The 21,259-nt window shown below is 59.9% G+C and overlaps 1 protein-coding gene across 1 annotated transcript in view; it reads left to right on the forward strand.

Moving 5' to 3' along the window:
- LOC139256810 (SPRY domain-containing protein 3-like) overlaps positions 1–20,374 on the forward strand; it is a 1,568,464-nt gene extending 1,548,090 nt beyond the window's left edge. Inside the window, exons 8-10 of the mRNA XM_070874320.1 lie at positions 4,326–4,445; positions 16,119–16,276; positions 20,240–20,374. Of these exons, the coding sequence (XP_070730421.1) occupies positions 4,326–4,445; positions 16,119–16,276; positions 20,240–20,374 (413 nt within the window). The remainder of the gene's footprint in view (positions 1–4,325; positions 4,446–16,118; positions 16,277–20,239) is intronic.
- Positions 20,375–21,259: the final 885 nt, after the last annotated feature.

The following is a 21,259-nucleotide window of genomic DNA, read 5'->3' on the forward strand; positions in this document are numbered from 1 at the left end:
GGGCCTCGCACAACGAGCTTGCTAATTAATCCTCTCTCATTACACAACACCCAGTCTAAGATGGCCTCCCCCCTAGTTGGTTCCTCGACATATTGGTCTAGAAAACCATCCCTTATGCACTCCAGGAAATCCTCCTCCACCGTATTGCTTCCAGTTTGGCTAGCCCAATCTATGTGCATATTAAAGTCACCCATTATAACTGCTGCACCTTTATTGCATGCAACCCTAATTTCCTGTTTGATGCCCTCCCCAACATCACTACTACTGTTTGGAGGTCTGTACACAACTCCCACCAATGTTTTTTGCCCTTTGGTGTTCTGCAGCTCTACCCATATAGGTTCCACATCATCCAAGATAATGTGCTTCCTAACTATTGCATTAATCTCCTCTTTAACCAGCAATGCTACCCCACCTCCTTTTCCTTTTATTCTATCCTTCCTGAATGTTGAATACCCCTGGATGTTGAGTTCCCAGCCCTGATCATCCTGGAGCCACGTCTCTGTAATCCCAATCACATCATATTTGTTAACATCTATTTGCACAGTTAATTCATCCATCTTATTACGGATACTCCTTGCAGTAAGACACAAAGCCTTCAGGCTTGTTTTTTTAACACCCTTTGTCCTTTTAGAATTTTGCTGTACAGTGGCCCTTTTTGTTCTTTGCCTTGGGTTTCTCTGCCCTCCACTTTTCCTCATCTCCTTTCTGTCTTTTGCTTTTGTCTCCTTTTTGTTTCCCTCTGTCTCCCTGCATTGGTCGGGCAAGTCGAGGTAAGAATGCTTCTCCTTGTACTTGCGGGGGTTGTAATGTCTGGTCCTCCTCATCTGTCTGTCTTTTCGTACATTGGGCACATAATGCAGTGCATCGTTCCTGCTGCATGTATTTGGTCACCAAGAGAGGGTGAGAAAGGACAGGCCCCATTGCAGTAGCTCTCTGTTTTCCACTGATTGCACACAAACAAGGAATGTCCCGATGAACACAGCACTTCAATTCCAATCGGTCACAGTATGGTCAAGATGTTTTTAGAGATGTTCACATCAACTCCAACGACCTGCAGAGTACATCCGATCTCCCCCGAGGTTGAAGCACAGCAGCCTTTTAAAGGATGCAACATGTGCTCTAGAACATGGCGTCCATAACGCTGTGATTATTTCCGGTTAGTTCCACTTTTTACGGGCGTTTTTTTGAGCGAGCGATATTCTTGGCGATATGTGTGTGTGGTGGTGAAATTGACGATGGCCGATCTCCATGGCCGCTAGTTTGGGTAAATATGCTCTTTACGACAAAAAACAGTGGGCGGGCGTTAATATTGAACCTCAGCGTTAATTCCATGCGGAAAGTAACGCTGGGCGATATTGTGGCCGTTGAAGTTGCCCAACCTGCTGATTGCGCCCAAAAAAAGTGGACAGGCGGTAATATTTTTTCTCGCCGTTAACCACATGGGGAAAGTAACACTCGGCGATAAGTTTCTGAAAAATGCCCATCAGTTTCCATTTTGTGCCAAAATGGGCAAGAGATGTGCGTTCTACTTCATTTCAGCGGTAAAATGGGCGTTAAGTGGGTGTTAATCATGCAAAAAAAGCGGAGGTTCTAGCCTTATGTTGTAAGTCTCTAGTCTTTTGAGTTCTTGCTCAACTTTCTCGTTGAGTTCATATGGTACGGGTCGTGGCTTGCAGTAAACTGATCTAGCGTCCTTCTGTACCCTGACACTCACCTTGAAGCCTTGGATCGGACTGTCCGTTTCACAGAACACCTTCAGATACTTCTTGATGACATCATCCTTCGATGCAAATCTCGTTTCAACACGAAAAATCTCACTCCGATCCAGCCTCACTGATCCCAACCAATTTCTTTTTGGTAAAGCAGGCTTGTCTCCTGCCACTACTAAGAGAGGCAAGTTCTGAAATTGATCCTTGTATTTCACCGGGACGGTGATATGACCTAGCACAGGAATGTTCTCTCCCGAGTAGCCTCGTAGCTCTATCTTGGATTTTTCCAATAGAAAATCCCACAATTTGTCGAGGTGCAGTGACTCCAGTACTACACTCACAGATGCACCAGTGTTAATTTCCATGGGTATCTTGGTTCCTGCAACATCTACATGGATGATGATCATTTTCAAATCGCTGTTAGTTACCCTTGTGCTCCTGATTATGTGTAGCTCTAAAACGTCCTCGTCCTCTTGTTTTTCTTCCCTGCTATATCGTCTCTGGGGATTTCTACTTATAGCTTTGAAAGTTGGTTTACTCTTCAGTCGGCATGCCTTCGCAAGATGCCCAGTTTTCCAGCAGAAGATACACTCTGCCTTCACGTATGGACAACTTTGAGCAATGTTTTGTCCCAGGCACCTAGAGCACGACTTCAATGCTCTGTTACTGTTGCCAGTTGCTGAGACCTTCGGGCCCAACTGCCTTTTATTTTTAACCTGGAGGTGATTCACCTGATGACTGGAAACGGTACGAAATTCTCGGGAATATTGTCCGTTGACATAGCTGTCTGACAAGCTAAATCAAAAGTCAAGTTAGGAGTTGCCAATAACTTTCTTCCGATCGCATCAATTTTCATTCCACAAACAAAGCGGTCACGCAATGCTTGGTCTTGAAACTTTCCAAAATTACAGTGAGTAGATAGATTTTTTAATGCTACAATGCACTCACTGATACTTTCGTCGATTTACTGTTCTCGTATTCCGAAACGATAACTTTCAGCAATTTTCAGGGGCTCAGGGCTGTAGTGCTGTTAGAATCTGCTTCAGAGTTGTGTCCTTTGGATTGACAGGCACAAGCAAATTTATCAGGGTTTCATACACCTCGGGCCCTGCTTCAGTTGAGAAAATAGGCCGTTGTCTTTCCAACACCACCCGGTTATGGTTTTCATCATCGGAGACTTCGATGATAGTATTTGCGGTGAAAAATATTTCTAGTCGCTCCACATACGCTCCAAAACTTTCTCGGTCACGTTGCAACTCCCCCAAGTGCCCTATTATTCCCATAGGCACGCCCATCTGGACTCTGGCAGTTCAAAAAAGTTGTAATTTACCTTGGATTTTTAGCTATTAATCAAAACAGAGAAGCTCTCAAAATCTTTCTGTCAGTTGGCTGAATCGTCCACCAACAAAAATTACAGCTTTGTTATCCGCTTATCCCATTCTCATCACCAAATGTTACGTTTTCAGTACGACATCACAAACACACACAGCCTCTAAGATGGCTGATAACTTTGGGGAAACCTATCAGCTGACCTGAACTGTTTAATCTGTAAGCAGCACTGCTGCAGTAGTCCACTGGGAGCCATATATATATTACAGCCTCCTCCTGTCCTGTGAGATTGATGTGATCAAGTATTGACTGTCATCAGGGAGGTCCCAGTGATAGATGGGCACCTGTCCACTCCAAGCTCCATGTTGGATCTCCTGTGTACTGCGCTCCCTGTGTACAGTTTTGGTCTCCTAATCTGAGGAAGGACATTCTTGCTATTGAGGGAGTGCAGGAAAGGTTCACCAGACTGATTCCCAGGATGGCAAGACTGACATATGAAGAAAGACTGGATCGACTAGGCATATATTCACTGGAATTTAAAAGAATGAGAGGGGATCTCATAGAAACCTATAACATTTTGATGGGACTGGACAGGTTAGATGCAGGAACAATGTTCCCGATGTTGGGGAAGTCCAGAACCAGAGATCACAATCTAAGGATAAGGGGTAAGTTATTTAGGACCGAGATGAGGAGAAACTTCTTCACTCAGAGAGTGGTGAACCTGTGGAATTCCCTACTGCAGAGAGTCGTTGAGGCCAGTTCATTCAATATATTCAAAAGGGAGTTAGATGTGGCCCTTACGGCTAAAGGGATCAAGGATATGGAGAGAAAACAGGAATGGGGTACTGAGGGAATGATCAGCCATAACCATATTGAATGGTGGTGCAGGCTCAAAGGGCCGAATGGCCTGCTCCTGCATCTACTTTCTATGTTTCTATGTTTTCCCTTCCCTCAATGGGAAAGGCAGCCTGACATCAGTGATCGGGAAACTGTTAGAGACAATAATCCTAGACCCAATTAATTGTGGGTTAACAAACGACAGTCAGCACGGATTTATGAAAGACAAACTGCGTTTGACTGATTTGATCGAGTTATTTGATGAAGTATTGGAGAGGGTGGGTGAGAGTCGTATGGTGGATGTTGTCCAGGGACTTTCGGAAAGGCGTATCAAAGCTTTAACCAGACATTCCCTGAAAGAAGGCATAAGTGAGTAGGAATATCAGCTACGAAAGAATCTAAATGAACGATGAATCAATGTTGCTAATGCTCCGAATCCTTAACTTTCAGACGACGGGAAGATATTTTATGGCAGTGGAGTCGGCCATCCGTTCGGACCTCGCTGCTACAAGGGTGACATCATGGGCTGCGGGATCATGTTCCCCCGGGATTTCCACCTGGACAGTGAAGGTGTGTGCGTTGCATCGTGGGAACGTGAGCGATTCCCAGAGGGAGGGAAGGCCAGTCAATCCCAGCAGTCTCACTCCACCAACAGTCTGCTTACAGCAGGAATGCTCACTCCTGATTCATCCGAGAATCTAAGGGAGGGGGGTTTGGCAACAGACTGTCGGCATGGAGTGGGGGGGGGGGTCCAAAGGCAGAGGGACTGTGATTGGCCAAAGCGGAAACCCCCCCCCCCCCCACAGAATTGACTGAGGAGTCCCCTGTAACCATCACGGGATAATGTGGAGCTCTGTCCGGTCTTCTCCAGGGTGACCCGCCCCGGGTCGATGGAATCATACTCCCATGAGCAGTGTATGACCTCACTACATCATCACGGCTTGGGACACACACACACACCCAGAAACAAACGGTCTGGTGCCAAAGTGGGAGGACATTCACCATTGCACATCTCCAACCCACTCCCTGCCCGCTCCTCCTCTTCCTCCTCACTCAATAAGCATCTCAAAGTCCAGCCCCTTGAGGGAGGCCTCGGAAGGTGCTGATTGCCCATTGCCGTGGCAACAAGAGCGGGTCAGAGGCTGGGTATTCTGCGGTTGAGTGTCTCACCTCCTGACTCCCCAAAGCCTTTGCACCATCTACAGGGCACAAGTCAGGAGTGTGATGGAACACTCCCCACTTGCCTGGATGAGTGCAGCTCCAACAACACTCGAGAAGCTCGACACCATTCAGGACAAAGCAGCCCCGCTTGATGGGCACGCTACCCACCACCTTCAACACTCTCTCCCTCCACCACCGGCGCACCGTGGCTGCAGTGTGCACCATCTACAAGATGCACTGCGGCAACTCGCCAAGGCTTCTTCGGCAGCACCTCCCAAACCCGCCACCTCTACCACCTAGAAGGACGAGGGCAGCAGGTCCATGGGAACACCACCACCTCCACGTTCCCCTCCCAGTCACACACCATCCTGACTCGGGAATATATCGGCCGTTCCTTCATCGTCGCTGGGTCACAATCCTGGAACTCCCTCCCTAACAGCACTGTGGGAGCACCTTCACCACACGGACTGCAGCGGTTCAAGAAGGCGGCTCACCACCACCTTCTCAAGGGGCAATTAGGGATGGGCGATAAATGCCGGCCTGGCCAGCGACGCCCACATCCTGGGAATGAATTTAGTAAAAAGCTGTCCCTTAGCATGAGTCAGAGGATTCATTCACGGGGTGTGGGTGTCACTGGCCAGGCCGGCATTTATTACCCATCCCTAATTACCCTGCGAGATGGGGGTCAGCCGCCTTCCTGAGCTGTTAGTGATGGGTCTGAGCCGACAGGTAGGCCAGTTCAAAGGGCAGTTAAGAGTGAATTGTGTCGGTGAGGAACTGGAGTCACCTGGGGGCCCAGACAGCGGGTAAGGACGGCAGGTCTCCCGGAGGGATGGCAGTCAACCCGCTTTTTCCCGACAGTCCCACAGCTTCGTGTCTGAACTCAAATTCTCAAACTGGCCGGGTGGGATTTGAACGCACTTTCGCTGAATTATTGCCCAGTAACACAAGCGCCACCTCACGGGACCCCCTGGGTGGGCTGTGTGGGGGGGTGGGGCGGCTGTGGGTGTGGGGGGGGGAGGGGGGCAGTGTGTGTGTGGGGGGGGCAGTGCGTGGGGGAGGCAGTGTGTGGGGGGGCAGTGTGTGGGGGAGGCAGTGTGTGGGGGTGCAGTGTGTGGGGAGGGAAGTGAGTGTGTGGGGGGGCAGTGTGTGGGGGGGTGCAGTGTGTGTGGGGGGGGCAGTGTGTGGGGGGAAGTGAGTGTGTGGGGGGCAGTGTGTGGGGGGGCAGTGTGTGGGGGGGTGCAGTGTGTGTGGGGGGGGCAGTGTGTGGGGGGAAGTGAGTGTGTGGGGGGGCAGTGTGTGGAGGGTGCAGTGTGTGGGGGGGCAGTGTGTGGGGGGAAGTGTGTGGAGGGTGCAGTGTGGGGGGGGGCAGTGTGTGGGGGGAAGTGAGTGTGTGGGGGGGCAGTGTGTGGAGGGTGCAGTGTGGGGGGGGCAGTGTGTGGGGGAGGCAGTGTGTGGGGGGCAGTGTGTGGGGGGGGCAGTGTGTGGGGGGGAAGTGAGTGTGTGGGGGGGCAGTGTGTGGGGGGGAAGTGAGTGTGTGGGGGGGCAGTGTGTGGGGGGGCAGTGTGTGGGGGTGCAGTGTGGGGGGGGCAGTGTGAGGGGAGGGCAGTGTGTGGGGGGGCAGTGTGTGGGGGGGAAGTGAGTGTGTGGGGGGGCAGTGTGTGGGGGGTGCAGTGTGGGGGGGGCAGTGTGAGGGGAGGGCAGTGTGTGGGGGGGCAGTGTGTGGGGGAGCAGTGTGTGGGGGGGCAGTGTGTGGGGGGGCAGTGTGTGTGGGAGCAGTGGGTGGGGGGGCTGTGAGTGGGGGGGAAGTGAGTGTGTGGGGGGGAGTGTGTGTGTGGGGGGGAGTGTGTGTGTGTGGGGGGGGCAGTGTGTGGGGGGGCTGTGTGTGTGGGGGGGAAGTGAGTGTGTGGGGGGGCAGTGAGTGGGGGGGAAGTGAGTGTGTGGGGGGGAGTGTGTGTGTGTGGGGGGGGCAGTGTGTGGGGGGGCTGTGTGTGTGGGGGGGAAGTGAGTGTGTGGGGGGGCAGTGTGTGGGGGGTGCAGTGTGGGGGGGGCAGTGTGAGGGGAGGGCAGTGTGTGGGGGGGCAGTGTGTGGGGGAGCAGTGTGTGGGGGTGCAGTGTGTGGGGGGGCAGTGTGTGGGGGGGCGGTGTGTGCGGAGGGCAGTGTGTGGGGGGGCAGTGTGTGGGGGGGCAGTGTGTGGGGGGGCAGTGTGTGGGGGGGGCAGTGTGTAGGGGGGGCAGTGTGTGGGGGGGCAGTGTGTGGGGGGGCAGTGTGTGGGGGGGCAGTGTGTGGGGGGGCAGTGTGTGGGGGGGCAGTGTGTGGGGGGGCAGTGTGAGGGGAGGGCAGTGTGTGGGGGGGCAGTGTGTGGGGGGGCAGTGTGTGGGGGGGCAGTGTGTAGGGGGGGCAGTGTGTGGGGGGAGGCAGTGTGTGTGGGGGGGAGGCATTGTGTGTGGGGGGGCAGTGTGTGGGGGGGCAGTGTGTGTGGGGGGGCAGTGTGTGGGGGGGGCAGTGTGTGTGTGGGGGGGGCAGTGTGTGGGGGGGCAGTGTGTGGGGGGGGCAGTGTGTGTGGGGGGGCAGTGTGTGGGGGGGGCAGTGTGTGGGGGGGGCAGTGTGTGTGTGGGGGGGGCAGTGTGTGGGGGGGCAGTGTGTGGGGGGGCAGTGTGTGGGGGGGCAGTGTGTGGGGGGGGCAGTGTGTGGGGGGGGCAGTGTGTGGGGGGGGCAGTGTGTGGGGGGGCAGTGTGTGGGGGGGCAGTGTGTGGGGGGGGCAGTGTGAGGGGAGGGCAGTGTGTGGGGGGGCAGTGTGTGGGGGGGGCAGTGTGAGGGGAGGGCAGTGTGTGGGGGGGCAGTGTGTGGGGGGGGCAGTGTGAGGGGAGGGCAGTGTGTGGGGGGGCAGTGTGTAGGGGGGGCAGTGTGTGGGGGGAGGCAGTGTGTGTGGGGGGGAGGCATTGTGTGTGGGGGGGGCAGTGTGAGTGGGGGGGGCAGTGTGTGGGGGGGCAGTGTGTGGGGGGAGGGGGCAGTGTGTGGGGGGAGGGGGCAGTGTGTGGGGGGGGCAGTGTGTGGGGGGAGGGGGCAGTGTGTGGGGGGAGGGGACAGTGTGTGGGGGGGAGTGTGTGTGGGTGCAGTGTGTGTGGGGGGGCAGTGTGTGTGTGGGGGGGAGTGTGTGTGTGGGGGGCAGTGTGTGTGTGTGGGGGCAGTGTATGTGGGGGGGCAGTGTGTGTGGGGGGGGCAGTGTGTGTGTGTGGGGGGGGCAGTGTGTGTGGGGGGGGCAGTGTGTGTGTGTGGGGGGGGCAGTGTGTGTGGGGGGGGCAGTGTGTGTGGGGGGGCAGTGTGTGTGTGGGGGGGAGTGTGTGTGTGGGGGGCAGTGTGTGTGTGTGGGGGGGGCAGTGTGTGTGGGGGGGGCAGTGTGTGTGGGGGGGCAGTGTGTGTGGGGGGGGGCAGTGTGTGTGTGTGGGCGGAGTGTGTGTGTGGGGGGGAGTGTGTGTGTCGGGGGGGCAATGTGTGGGGGGCAGTGTGTGGGGGGAGGGGGCAGTGTGTGGGGGGGAGTGTGTGTGTGTGGGGGTGCAGTGTGTGTCTGGGGGGGAGTGTGTGTGGGGGGGCAGTGTGTGTGTGTGGGGCAGTGTGTGTGTGGGGGGGGCAGTGCGTGGGGGAGGCAGTGTGTGGGGGGGCAGTGTGTGGGGGAGGCAGTGTGTGGGGGTGCAGTGTGTGGGGAGGGAAGTGAGTGTGTGGGGGGGCAGTGTGTGGGGGGGAAGTGAGTGTGTGGGGGGGCAGTGTGTGGGGGGGCAGTGTGTGGGGGTGCAGTGTGGGGGGGGCAGTGTGAGGGGAGGGCAGTGTGTGGGGGGGCAGTGTGTGGGGGGGAAGTGAGTGTGTGGGGGGGCAGTGTGTGGGGGGTGCAGTGTGGGGGGGGCAGTGTGAGGGGAGGGCAGTGTGTGGGGGGGCAGTGTGTGGGGGAGCAGTGTGTGGGGGGGCAGTGTGTGGGGGGGCAGTGTGTGTGGGAGCAGTGGGTGGGGGGGCTGTGAGTGGGGGGGAAGTGAGTGTGTGGGGGGGAGTGTGTGTGTGTGGGGGGGGCAGTGTGTGGGGGGGCTGTGTGTGTGGGGGGGAAGTGAGTGTGTGGGGGGGAGTGTGTGTGTGGGGGGGAGTGTGTGTGTGTGGGGGCAGTGTGTGGGGGGGCTGTGTGTGTGGGGGGGAAGTGAGTGTGTGGGGGGGCAGTGAGTGGGGGGGAAGTGAGTGTGTGGGGGGGAGTGTGTGTGTGTGGGGGGGGCAGTGTGTGGGGGGGCTGTGTGTGTGGGGGGGAAGTGAGTGTGTGGGGGGGCAGTGTGTGGGGGGTGCAGTGTGGGGGGGGCAGTGTGAGGGGAGGGCAGTGTGTGGGGGGGCAGTGTGTGGGGGAGCAGTGTGTGGGGGTGCAGTGTGTGGGGGGGCAGTGTGTGGGGGGGCGGTGTGTGCGGAGGGCAGTGTGTGGGGGGGCAGTGTGTGGGGGGGCAGTGTGTGGGGGGGCAGTGTGTGGGGGGGGCAGTGTGTAGGGGGGGCAGTGTGTGGGGGGGCAGTGTGTGGGGGGGCAGTGTGTGGGGGGGCAGTGTGTGGGGGGGCAGTGTGTGGGGGGGGCAGTGTGAGGGGAGGGCAGTGTGTGGGGGGGCAGTGTGTGGGGGGGCAGTGTGTGGGGGGGCAGTGTGTGGGGGGGCAGTGTGTAGGGGGGGCAGTGTGTGGGGGGAGGCAGTGTGTGTGGGGGGGAGGCATTGTGTGTGGGGGGGCAGTGTGTGTGTGGGGGGGGCAGTGTGTGGGGGGGGCAGTGTGTGTGTGGGGGGGGCAGTGTGTGGGGGGGCAGTGTGTGGGGGGGGCAGTGTGTGTGGGGGGGCAGTGTGTGGGGGGGGCAGTGTGTGGGGGGGGCAGTGTGTGTGTGGGGGGGGCAGTGTGTGGGGGGGCAGTGTGTGGGGGGGCAGTGTGTGGGGGGGCAGTGTGTGGGGGGGGCAGTGTGTGGGGGGGGCAGTGTGTGGGGGGGCAGTGTGTGGGGGGGCAGTGTGTGGGGGGGCAGTGTGTGGGGGGGGCAGTGTGAGGGGAGGGCAGTGTGTGGGGGGGCAGTGTGTGGGGGGGGCAGTGTGAGGGGAGGGCAGTGTGTGGGGGGGCAGTGTGTGGGGGGGCAGTGTGTGGGGGGGCAGTGTGTGGGGGGGGCAGTGTGTAGGGGGGGCAGTGTGTGGGGGGAGGCAGTGTGTGTGGGGGGGAGGCATTGTGTGTGGGGGGGCAGTGTGAGTGGGGGGGGGCAGTGTGTGGGGGGGCAGTGTGTGGGGGGAGGGGGCAGTGTGTGGGGGGAGGGGGCAGTGTGTGGGGGGGGCAGTGTGTGGGGGGAGGGGGCAGTGTGTGGGGGGAGGGGACAGTGTGTGGGGGGGAGTGTGTGTGGGTGCAGTGTGTGTGGGGGGGCAGTGTGTGTGTGGGGGGGAGTGTGTGTGTGGGGGGCAGTGTGTGTGTGTGGGGGCAGTGTATGTGGGGGGGCAGTGTGTGTGGGGGGGGCAGTGTGTGTGTGTGGGGGGGGCAGTGTGTGTGGGGGGGGCAGTGTGTGTGGGGGGGCAGTGTGTGTGTGGGGGGGAGTGTGTGTGTGGGGGGCAGTGTGTGTGTGTGGGGGGGGCAGTGTGTGTGGGGGGGGCAGTGTGTGTGGGGGGGCAGTGTGTGTGGGGGGGGGCAGTGTGTGTGTGTGGGCGGAGTGTGTGTGTGGGGGGGAGTGTGTGTGTCGGGGGGGCAATGTGTGGGGGGCAGTGTGTGGGGGGAGGGGGCAGTGTGTGGGGGGGAGTGTGTGTGTGTGGGGGTGCAGTGTGTGTCTGGGGGGGAGTGTGTGTGGGGGGGCAGTGTGTGTGTGTGGGGCAGTGTGTGTGTGGGGGGGGCAGTGCGTGGGGGAGGCAGTGTGTGGGGGGGCAGTGTGTGGGGGAGGCAGTGTGTGGGGGTGCAGTGTGTGGGGAGGGAAGTGAGTGTGTGGGGGGGCAGTGTGTGGGGGGGTGCAGTGTGTGTGGGGGGGGCAGTGTGTGGGGGGAAGTGAGTGTGTGGGGGGGCAGTGTGTGGAGGGTGCAGTGTGTGGGGGGGCAGTGTGTGGGGGGAAGTGTGTGGAGGGTGCAGTGTGGGGGGGGCAGTGTGTGGGGGAGGCAGTGTGTGGGGGGCAGTGTGTGGGGGGGGCAGTGTGTGGGGGGGAAGTGAGTGTGTGGGGGGGCAGTGTGTGGGGGGGAAGTGAGTGTGTGGGGGGGCAGTGTGTGGGGGGGCAGTGTGTGGGGGGTGCAGTGTGGGGGGGGGCAGTGTGAGGGGAGGGCAGTGTGTGGGGGGGCAGTGTGTGGGGGGGAAGTGAGTGTGTGGGGGGGCAGTGTGTGGGGGGTGCAGTGTGGGGGGGGCAGTGTGAGGGGAGGGCAGTGTGTGGGGGGGCAGTGTGTGGGGGAGCAGTGTGTGGGGGGGCAGTGTGTGGGGGGGCAGTGTGTGGGGGGGCAGTGTGTGTGGGAGCAGTGGGTGGGGGGGCAGTGTGTGGGGGGGCAGTGAGTGGGGGGGAAGTGAGTGTGTGGGGGGGGCAGTGTGTGGGGGGGCTGTGTGTGTGGGGGGGAAGTGAGTGTGTGGGGGGGAGTGTGTGTGTGTGGGGGGCAGTGTGTGGGGGGGCTGTGTGTGTGGGGGGGAAGTGAGTGTGTGGGGGGGCAGTGAGTGTGTGGGGGGGCAGTGTGTGGGGGGTGCAGTGTGGGGGGGGCAGTGTGAGGGGAGGGCAGTGTGTGGGGGGGCAGTGTGTGGGGGAGCAGTGTGTGGGGGTGCAGTGTGTGGGGGGGCAGTGTGTGGGGGGGCGGTGTGTGCGGAGGGCAGTGTGTGGGGGGGCAGTGTGTGGGGGGGCAGTGTGTGGGGGGGCAGTGTGTGGGGGGGGCAGTGTGTAGGGGGGGCAGTGTGTGGGGGGGCAGTGTGTGGGGGGGCAGTGTGTGGGGGGGCAGTGTGTGGGGGGGCAGTGTGTGGGGGGGCAGTGTGTGGGGGGGCAGTGTGTGGGGGGGGCAGTGTGAGGGGAGGGCAGTGTGTGGGGGTGCAGTGTGTGGGGGGGCAGTGTGTGGTGGGGCGGTGTGTGCGGAGGGCAGTGTGTGGGGGGGCAGTGTGTGGGGGGGCAGTGTGTGGGGGGGCAGTGTGTAGGGGGGGCAGTGTGTGGGGGGAGGCAGTGTGTGTGGGGGGGAGGCATTGTGTGTGGGGGGGCAGTGTGTGTGTGGGGGGGGCAGTGTGTGGGGGGGCAGTGTGTGTGGGGGGGTAGTGTGTGTGGGGGGGCAGTGTGTGGGGGGGGCAGTGTGTGTGTGGGGGGGGCAGTGTGTGGGGGGGCAGTGTGTGGGGGGGGCAGTGTGTGTGGGGGGGCAGTGTGTGGGGGGGGCAGTGTGTGGGGGGGGCAGTGTGTGGGGGGGCAGTGTGTGTGGGGGGGTAGTGTGTGTGGGGGGGCAGTGTGTGGGGGGGGCAGTGTGTGTGTGGGGGGGGCAGTGTGTGGGGGGGCAGTGTGTGGGGGGGCAGTGTGTGGGGGGGCAGTGTGTGGGGGGGCAGTGTGTGGGGGGAGGCAGTGTGTGTGGGGGGGAGGCATTGTGTGTGGGGGGGGCAGTGTGAGTGGGGGGGGGCAGTGTGTGGGGGGGCAGTGTGTGGGGGGAGGGGGCAGTGTGTGGGGGGAGGGGGCAGTGTGTGGGGGGGGCAGTGTGTGGGGGGAGGGGGCAGTGTGTGGGGGGAGGGGACAGTGTGTGGGGGGGGCAGTGTGTGGGGGGAGGGGGCAGTGTGTGGGGGGAGGGGACAGTGTGTGGGGGGGAGTGTGTGTGGGGGGGGCAGTGTGTGTGTGTGGGGGAGTGTGTGTGGGGGGGCAGTGTGTGTGTGTGGGGGGGGCAGTGTGTGTGGGGGGGGCAGTGTGTGTGGGGGGGCAGTGTGTGTGTGGGGGGGAGTGTGTGTGTGGGGGGCAGTGTGTGTGTGTGGGGGGGGCAGTGTGTGTGGGGGGGGCAGTGTGTGTGGGGGGGCAGTGTGTGTGGGGGGGGGCAGTGTGTGTGTGTGGGCGGAGTGTGTGTGTGGGGGGGAGTGTGTGTGTCGGGGGGGCAATGTGTGGGGGGCAGTGTGTGTGTGTGGGCGGAGTGTGTGTGGGGGGGTGCAGTGTGTGTGTTGGGGGAAGTGTGTGTGGGGGGGAGTGTGTGTGAGGGGGAGTGTGTGTGTGGGGGTGCAGTGTGTGTCTGGGGGGGAGTGTGTGTGGGGGGGCAGTGTGTGTGTGAGGGGGAGTGTGTGTGTGTGGGGCAGTGTGTGTGTGTGAGGGGGCAGTGTGTGTGTGGGGGCAGTGTGTGTGTGGGGGGGAGTGTGTGTGTGGGGGGGAGTGTGTGTGTGTGGGGCAGTGTGTGTGTGGGGGGGAGTGTGTGTGGGGGGGCAGTGTGTGTGTGTGAGGGGGCAGTGTGTGTGTGGGGGCAGTGTGTGTGTGGGGGGGAGTGTGTGCGTGTGGGGCAGTGTGTGTGTGTGGGGGGTCAGTGTGTGTGGGGGGGCAGTGTGTGTGGGGGGCAGTGTGTGTGTGTGGGGGGGCAGTGTGTGTGGGGGCCAGTGTGTGTGTGTGGGGGGCAGTGTGTGTGTGTGTGGGGGGGCAGTGTGTGTGGGGGGGAGTGTGTGTGGGGGGGCAGTGTGTGTGTGGGGGGGAGTGTGTGTGGGGGGGAGTGTGTGTGTGGGGGGTCAGTGTGTGTGGGGGGGCAGTGTGTGTGGGGGGCAGTGTGTGTGTGGGGGGGAGTGTGTGTGTGGGGGGCAGTGTGTGTGTGTGGGGGGGCAGTGTGTGTGGGGGCCATTGTGTGTGTGGGTGGGGAGTGTGTGTGAGGGGGAGTGTGTGTGTGGGTGGCAGTGTGTGTGTGTGGGGGGTCAGTGTGTGTGGGGGGGCAGTGTGTGTGGGGGGCAGTGTGTGTGTGTGGGGGGGCAGTGTGTGTGGGGGCCAGTGTGTGTGTGTGGGGGGCAGTGTGTGTGTGTGTGGGGGGGCAGTGTGTGTGGGGGGGAGTGTGTGTGGGGGGGCAGTGTGTGTGTGGGGGGGAGTGTGTGTGGGGGGGAGTGTGTGTGTGGGGGGCAGTGTGTGTGTGTGGGGGGGCAGTGTGTGTGGGGGGGAGTGTGTGTGGGGGGGGAGTGTGTGTGTGGGGGGGAGTGTGTGTGGGGGGGAGTGTGTGTGTGGGGGGCAGTGTGTGTGTGTGGGGGGGCAGTGTGTGTGTGGGGGGGAGTGTGTGTGGGGGGGAGTGTGTGTGTGGGGGGCAGTGTGTGTGTGTGGGGGGGCAGTGTGTGTGGGGGGGAGTGTGTATGTGGGGGGGAGTGTGTGTGTGGGGGGAGTGTGTGGGGGGGAGAGTCTGTGTGTGGGGGGGGAGTGTGTGTGGGGGGGAGTGTGTGTGTGGGGGGCAGTGTGTGTGTGTGGGGGGGGGCAGTGTGTGTGGTGGGGAGTGTGTGTGGGGGGGAGTGTGTGTGGGGGGAGGGAGTGTATGTGGGGGGGAGTGTGTGTGGGGGGGGAATGTGTGTGGGGGGGGCAGTGTGTGTAGGGGGGAGTGTGTGTGTGGGGGGGACAGTGTGTGTTGGGGGTAGTGTGTGTATGGGGGGGTAGTGTGTGTGAGGGGGGGCAGTGTGTGTGGGGGGGTTAGAGTGTGTGGGGGGGCAGTGTGTGTGGGGGGGGCAGTGTGTGTTTAGGGGGAGTGTGTGTGTGAGGGCGAAGTGTGTGTGTGGGGGGGGCAGTGTGTGTTGGGGGTAGTGTGTGTGTGGGGGGGTAGTGTGTGTGGGGGGGGCAGTGTGTGTGGGGGGGAGTGTGTATGTGGGGGGAAGTGTGTGTGTGGGGGGAGTGTGTGGGGGGGAGAGTGTGTGTGTGGGGGGGGAGTGTGTGTGGGGGGGAGTGTGTGTGTGGGGGGCAGTGTGTGTGTGTGGGGGGGGGGGCAGTGTGTGTGGTGGGGAGTGTGTGTAGGGGGGAGTGTGTGTGGGGGGGGGCAGTGTGTGTGGGGGGGAGTGTGTGGGGGGGGGGAATGTGTGTGGGGGGGCAGTGTGTGTGGGGGGGAGTGTGTGTGTGGGGGGGACAGTGTGTGTTGGGGGTAGTGTGTGTATGGGGGGGTAGTGTGTGTGAGGGGGGGCAGTGTGTGTGGGGGAGGTAGAGTGTGTGGGGGGGCAGTGTGTGTGGGGGGGCAGTGTGTGTTTAGGGGGGAGTGTGTGTGTGAGGGGGGCAGTGTGTGTGTGGGGGGGGCAGTGTGTGTTGGGGGTAGTGTGTGTGTGGGGGGTAGTGTGTGTGGGAGGGGCAGTGTGTGTGGGGGTAGTGTGTGTGTGGGGGGGAGTGTGTGTGGTGGGGGGGCAGTGTGTGTGGGGGGCAACGTGTGTGCCGTGGGGCTGTGTTTGGGTGTGGGTCTGTGTTTGGTGGGGGGCTGTGTTTAGGCATGGGGCTGTGTTTGGGCTTGGGGCTGTGTGTTTGGGCGTGGGGCTGTGTTTGGGCGTGGGGCTGTGTTTGGGTGTGGGGCTGTGTTTGGGCGTGGGGCTGTGTTTGGGTGTGGGGCTGTGTGTTTGGGCGTGGGGCTGTGTTTGGGTGTGGGGCTGTGTGTTTGGGCGTGGAGCTGTGTTTGGGCGTAGGGCTGTGTTTGGGCGTGGGGCTGTGTTTGGGCGTGGGGCTGTGTGTGTCGGGGGGCTGTGTGTTTGGTCGTGGGCTGTGTGTGTCGGGGGCTGTGTGTTTGGGCGTGGGGCTGTGTTTGGGTGTGGGGCTGTGTTTGGGCGTGGGGCTGTGTGTGTCGGGGGGCTCTGTGTTTGGGCGTGGGGCTGTGTTTGGATGTGGGGCTGTGTGTGTCGGGGGCTGTGTGTGTCGGGGGCTGTGTGTTTGGGCGTGGGGCTGTGTGTGTCAGTGGGCTATGTGTGTCGGGGGGCTGTGTGTTTGGGCGTGGGCTGTGTTTGGGTGTGGGGCTGTGTTTGGGCGTGGGGCTGTGTGTGTCGGGGGGCTGTGTGTTTGGGCGTGGGGCTGTGTGTGTCAGGGGGCTGTGTGTTTGGGCGTGGGGAAGATGGCCGCACGTTTACTGCCACCACAGAGCGCTTGCTCCCGATGACTGAGACCCACGATCAGCGATTGTCTCGCGTTAACCTTCTGCTGCGGCCTGTTTCTGCAGGGGAGTGTGACAACGAGGGGAAAGAGGGTCTCGGGGGCAGCAAGGCCAAAGTCAGGCAGCCAAAGCGAGCCATCTTGTACTACACAGACTCCGAGGAGGAGGAAGATGATGATGAAGAGGAGATCGCAGAAAGTCAGCACCAATCCAAGAAAGTTGTGGTGAGTCACAGCACAGAACCCCGGCAAATCCACGCAACAATTTCCGGAACCTTCCGGTGGCAACGACAGTGTGCGACCTCCCCCAGCCTAGAAGAAAGAATCAACCAGTATTTCTACAAAGCTTTTAATGACCTCAGGACCCCGCAAAGAGTTGTACAGATAATTTACGCACAGCAAGCTCCCACAAACAGCAATGTGATAATGAGCAGATAGTCTGGGTTTTTGTGGTGATGATGCTTGAGCGATAAATATTGGCCCCAGGACACCAAGGTGCAATTCGCCAGCTCTTCAACAAAATAGTGCCATGGGAATTTTACATCCTCCTGAGACGGTAGATGGGACATCCGAAAGACAGCACCTCCGACAGTGCGGCGCTCCCTCAGTACTGCCCCTCTGACAGTGCGGCACTCCCTCAGTACTGCCCCTCCGATAGTGCGGCACTCCCTCAGTACTGCCCTCTGACACTGCAGCACTCCCTCAGTACTGCCCCTCTGACACTGCAGCACTCCCTCGGTACTGCCCCTCCAACAGTGCAGCGCTCCCTCAGTTCTGCCCCTCCGACAGTGCAGCGCTCTCTCAGTACTGCCCCTCCGACAGTGCGGCATTCCCTCAGTACTGCCCCTCCGACAGTGCAGCGCTCCCTCAGTACTGCCCCTCTGACAGTGCGGCACTCCCTCAGTACTGCCCCTCTGACAGTGCGGCACTCCCTCAGTACTGCCCCTCCGACAGTGCGGCACTCCCTCAGTAGTGCCCCTCCAACAGTGCGGCGCTCCCTCAGTACTGCCCCTCTGACAGTGCGTCGCTCCCTCAGTACTGCCCCTCTGACAGTGCGGCACTCCCTCAGTACTGCCCCTCTGACAGTGCAGCGCTCCCTCAGTACTGCCCATCCGACAGTGCATCGCTCCCTCAGTACTGCCCCTCTGACAGTGCGGCGCTCCCTCAGTACTGCCCCTCCGACAGTGCGGCACTCCCTCAGTACTGCCCCTCCGATAGTGCGGCACTCCCTCAGTACTGCCCCTCCGATAGTGCGGCACTCCCTCAGTACTGCCCTCTGACACTGCAACACTCCCTCGGTACTGCCCCTCCAACAGTGCAGCGCTCCCTCAGTTCTGCCCCTCCGACAGTGCAGCGCTCCCTCAGTACTGCCCCTCCGACAGTGCGGCACTCCCTCAGTACTGCCCATCCGACAGTGCAGCGCTACCTCAGTACTGCCCCTCTGACAGTGCGGCGCTCCCTCAGTACTGCCCCTCCGACAGTGCGGCACTCCCTCAGTACTGCCCCTCTGACAGTGCGTCGCTCCCTCAGTACTGCCTCTCTGACAGTGCGGCACTCCCTCAGTACTGCCCCTCTGACAGTGCAGCACTCCTTCAGTACTGCCCCTCCGACAGTGCAGCGCTCCCTCAGTACTGCCCCTCCGACACTGCGGCATTGTCTCAGTACTGCCCCTCTGACAGTGCGGCATTGTCTCAGTACTGCCCCTCCGACAGTGCGGCACTCCCTCAGTACTGCCCCTCCGATAGTGCGGCACTCCCTCAGTACTGCCCTCTGACAGTGCGGCATTGTCTCAGTACTGTCCCTCCGACAGTGCTGCCCACTTTACCAGTCTGAAGGTTGTGGCCTCAAGACCCACTCCAGGGGCTTGAGCACAATATCTACTCTGACACCCCAGTGCAGTGCTGACAGAGTGCTGATGATTCAAAGATAGGTGGGAAAGCAAGTTGTGAGGATGGTGCAAAGAATCTGCAAAGGGATACAGACAGGCTCAGTGAGTGGGCAAACATTTGTCAGATGGAGTATAATGTGGGAAAATGTGAGGTTATCTGCTTTGGCACAAAAAATAAAAAAACAAATTATTATTTTATTATTTAATTGGGGAGAGATTACAAAGTGCTGCAGTACTGAGGGACCTGGGGGTCCTTGTACATGAAACACACAAAGTTAGTCTGCAGTTACAGCAAGTGATCAGGAAGGCCAAATGAATTAAATTTGCAAATGCCTTTATTGCAAGGGGGATAGAGTATAAAAGCAGAGAAGTCCTGCTACAACTGTACAGGGTATTGGTGAGGCCACACCTGGAGTACTGCGTACAGTTTTGGTCTCCAGATTTAAGGAGGGATATACTTGCATTGGAGGCAGTTCAGAGAAGATTCACCAGGTTGATTCCGGAGATGAATGGGTTGTCTTATGAAGAAAGGTTGAGCAGGTTGGGCCTATACTCATTGGAGTCGAGCAGACTGAGAGGTGATCTTATTGAAACATATAAGATTCTGAGGGGTCTTGACAGGGTAGATGCAGAGAGGATGTTTCCCCACTCATTCAGGACTCTAGAGCTAGGGGACAGTTTCAGAATAAAGGGCCGCCCATTTAAGACAGAAATGAGGAGAAATTTCTTGTCTCAGAGGGTTGTAAATCTGTGAAATTCTCTGTCCTAGAGAGCTGTGGAGGCTGGGTCATTGAATATATTTAAGGCGGAGAGGGACAGATTTTTGAGCGATAAGGGAGTAAAGGGTTATGGGGAGCGGGCGGGGAAGTGGAGCTGAGTCCATGATCAGATCAGCGATGATCTTATTGAATGGTAGAGCAGGCTCGAGGGGCTGAATGGCCAACTCCTGCTCCTATTTCTTACGTTCTTATGGTGTCAGCTGTGGCTCAGTGGATGGCACTCTCACCTCCGAGTCAGAAGGTTGTGGGTTCAAATCCCACTCTCGGGACTTGAAAACAAATCTATCTCGGCTGAATCTCCACTGTAGTGCTGCACTGTCGGAGGTGTCGTCTTTCAGATGAGACGTTAAACTGAGGCCCCGTCTGCTCTCTCAGGTGGACTTAAAAGATCCCACGGCAGTATTTCAAAGAAGAGCAGGGGAGTTATCCCCGGTGTGCTGGCCAATCTTTCTCCCTCAAGTGACAGTGAAAAAAACAGATTATCTGGTCATTATCACGTTGCTCTTTGTGGGAGCTTGCTGTGCGCAAATTGGCTGCCGCGTTTCCCACATTACAACAGTGACTACACTCCAAAATTACTTCATTGCCTGTAAAGTGCTTTGAGATGTCTGGTGGTCGTGAAGAACGCTATATAAATGCAAATCTTTCTTACTCAATACTGCCCCTCAACCAGTGCGGCGCTCCCTCAGTACCTCCCCTCCGACAGTGCAGCGCTCCCTCAGTACTACCCCTCTAACAGTGTGGAGCTCCCTCAGTACTGTCCCTCCTACAATGCAGCGCTCCCTCAGTACTACCCCTTCAACAGTGTAGCACTCCCTCAGTACTGCCCCTCCGACATTGCGGCGCTCCCTCAGTACTGCCCCTCTGACAGTGCAGCGCTCCCTCAGTACTGCCCCTCCGACAGTGCGGAGCTCCCTCAGTACTGCCCCTCCGACAGTGCGGAGCTCCCTCAGTACTGCCACTCCAACAGTGCGATGCTCCCTCAGTACTGCCCCTCCGATGGTGCGGCGCTCCCTCAGTACTGCCCCTCCGACAGTGCGGCACTCCCTCAGTACTGCCCCTCCGACAGTGCGGCGCTCCCTCAGTACTGCCCCTCCGACAGTGCGGCGCTCCCTCAGTACTGCCCCTCCGACAGTGCGGCACTCCCTCAGTACTGCCCCTCCGACAGTGCGGCACTCCCTCAGTACTGCCCCTCCGACAGTGCGGCACTCCCTCAGCACTGCCCCTCCGACAGTGCGACGCTCCCTCAGTACCGCCCCTCCTACAGTGCGGCGCTCCCTCAGCACCGCCCCTCCGACAGTGCGGCGCTCCCTCAGTACCGCCCCTCCGACAGTGCGGCGCTCCCTCAGCACCGCCCCTCCGACAGTGCGGCGCTCCCTCAGTACTGCCCCTCCGACAGTGCGGCGCTCCCTCAGCACCGCCCCTCCGACAGTACTCAGGCGAAATACCAGTTATGTGGTGTATCTCTCACCCCTCCGCTCCCCGTTATCTGACTGCGTCACCCTCTTCCTCCCATTGCAGGTCTTTTTCTCCCGCAACGGGAAGATAATTGGGAAGAAGGAGAGCTGGATCCCGCTGGGTGGATTCTACCCCACCATTGGCATGTTGAGCTCGGAGGAGAAGGTGAAGGTTGAGTTCCGCCCGCTGAGTGGCTGAGCGGAAGTGTTCCGGCGGTTGGATGGACCGAGAGCTCGGAGAGCGTCTGTGAGCAGCGAGGCTGGGCGTTCAAACACCGTCCATTGGGATTTTGTTCAGACGGTGGTGCACTGAGTTCAAGCAAGTTCCTTTGACAGGCAGCTCTGCAATTGCCCCTTTACCCTTTATCGTCACGATGGTCTCCTTCGGTGTCCTGGGTTTGGTGACGTGACCCGTTCACTACCCCGACACAGAGTCACACAAACAATCCTTCGGTGATCCCACAATTGGCATCACAGTCTGGGTCTCCGCGAGTCCGTTCCGCGGACCCCAAACCCCAACACACCCTCCCCCAGCTCTCCAACCTTCATGGTTAATGAGTTTAGACGGCGAGAGTCTTCAAGCTGTTCTGGTGGGGGGGTCGGGGTGGGGGGTGTGGGGGGTGCACAGAACGACAGCTCTGACCCATCCCATGCTCCCCCCCGGCCCCCCCCCCTCGCCGAGTCTTCCCCTCTCTCACAATAAAAGCAGAAGATGCCGGAAATCTCAGCGGGTCGGGCAGCAGCTGTGGAGAGAGAAACAGAGTGAATGTTTCGGGTCTGTGACCCTGGGTCAGAACTGGTGAGGTCGGCGATGTGACGGATTGTGCCGGAAGTGCCGGGGCGGCGAAAAGGGCAGGGGAGGAGAGAGAGAAAGAGGGAATGCCTGCGATGGGCAGGAAGGAGATGGTCACGGCTCATGCGGGCGGGGGGTGCACGGCGGGATTATCGCAAGCTGCCCTGGGAAAGAGAGAAAGTGGGGGGTTAAAAAAAGAGAGGAAGGGAGAAAAATATGGGCCGAGGTAATTGTTGAACTCGATGTTGAGTCCCGAAGGCTGTAAAGTACACAGCTGGTGTAGAACTTATG

The sequence above is a fragment of the Pristiophorus japonicus genome, chromosome 3 (assembly GCF_044704955.1).
Source record: "Pristiophorus japonicus isolate sPriJap1 chromosome 3, sPriJap1.hap1, whole genome shotgun sequence".
In the NCBI taxonomy this organism is placed as follows: Eukaryota; Metazoa; Chordata; class Chondrichthyes; family Pristiophoridae; genus Pristiophorus; species Pristiophorus japonicus.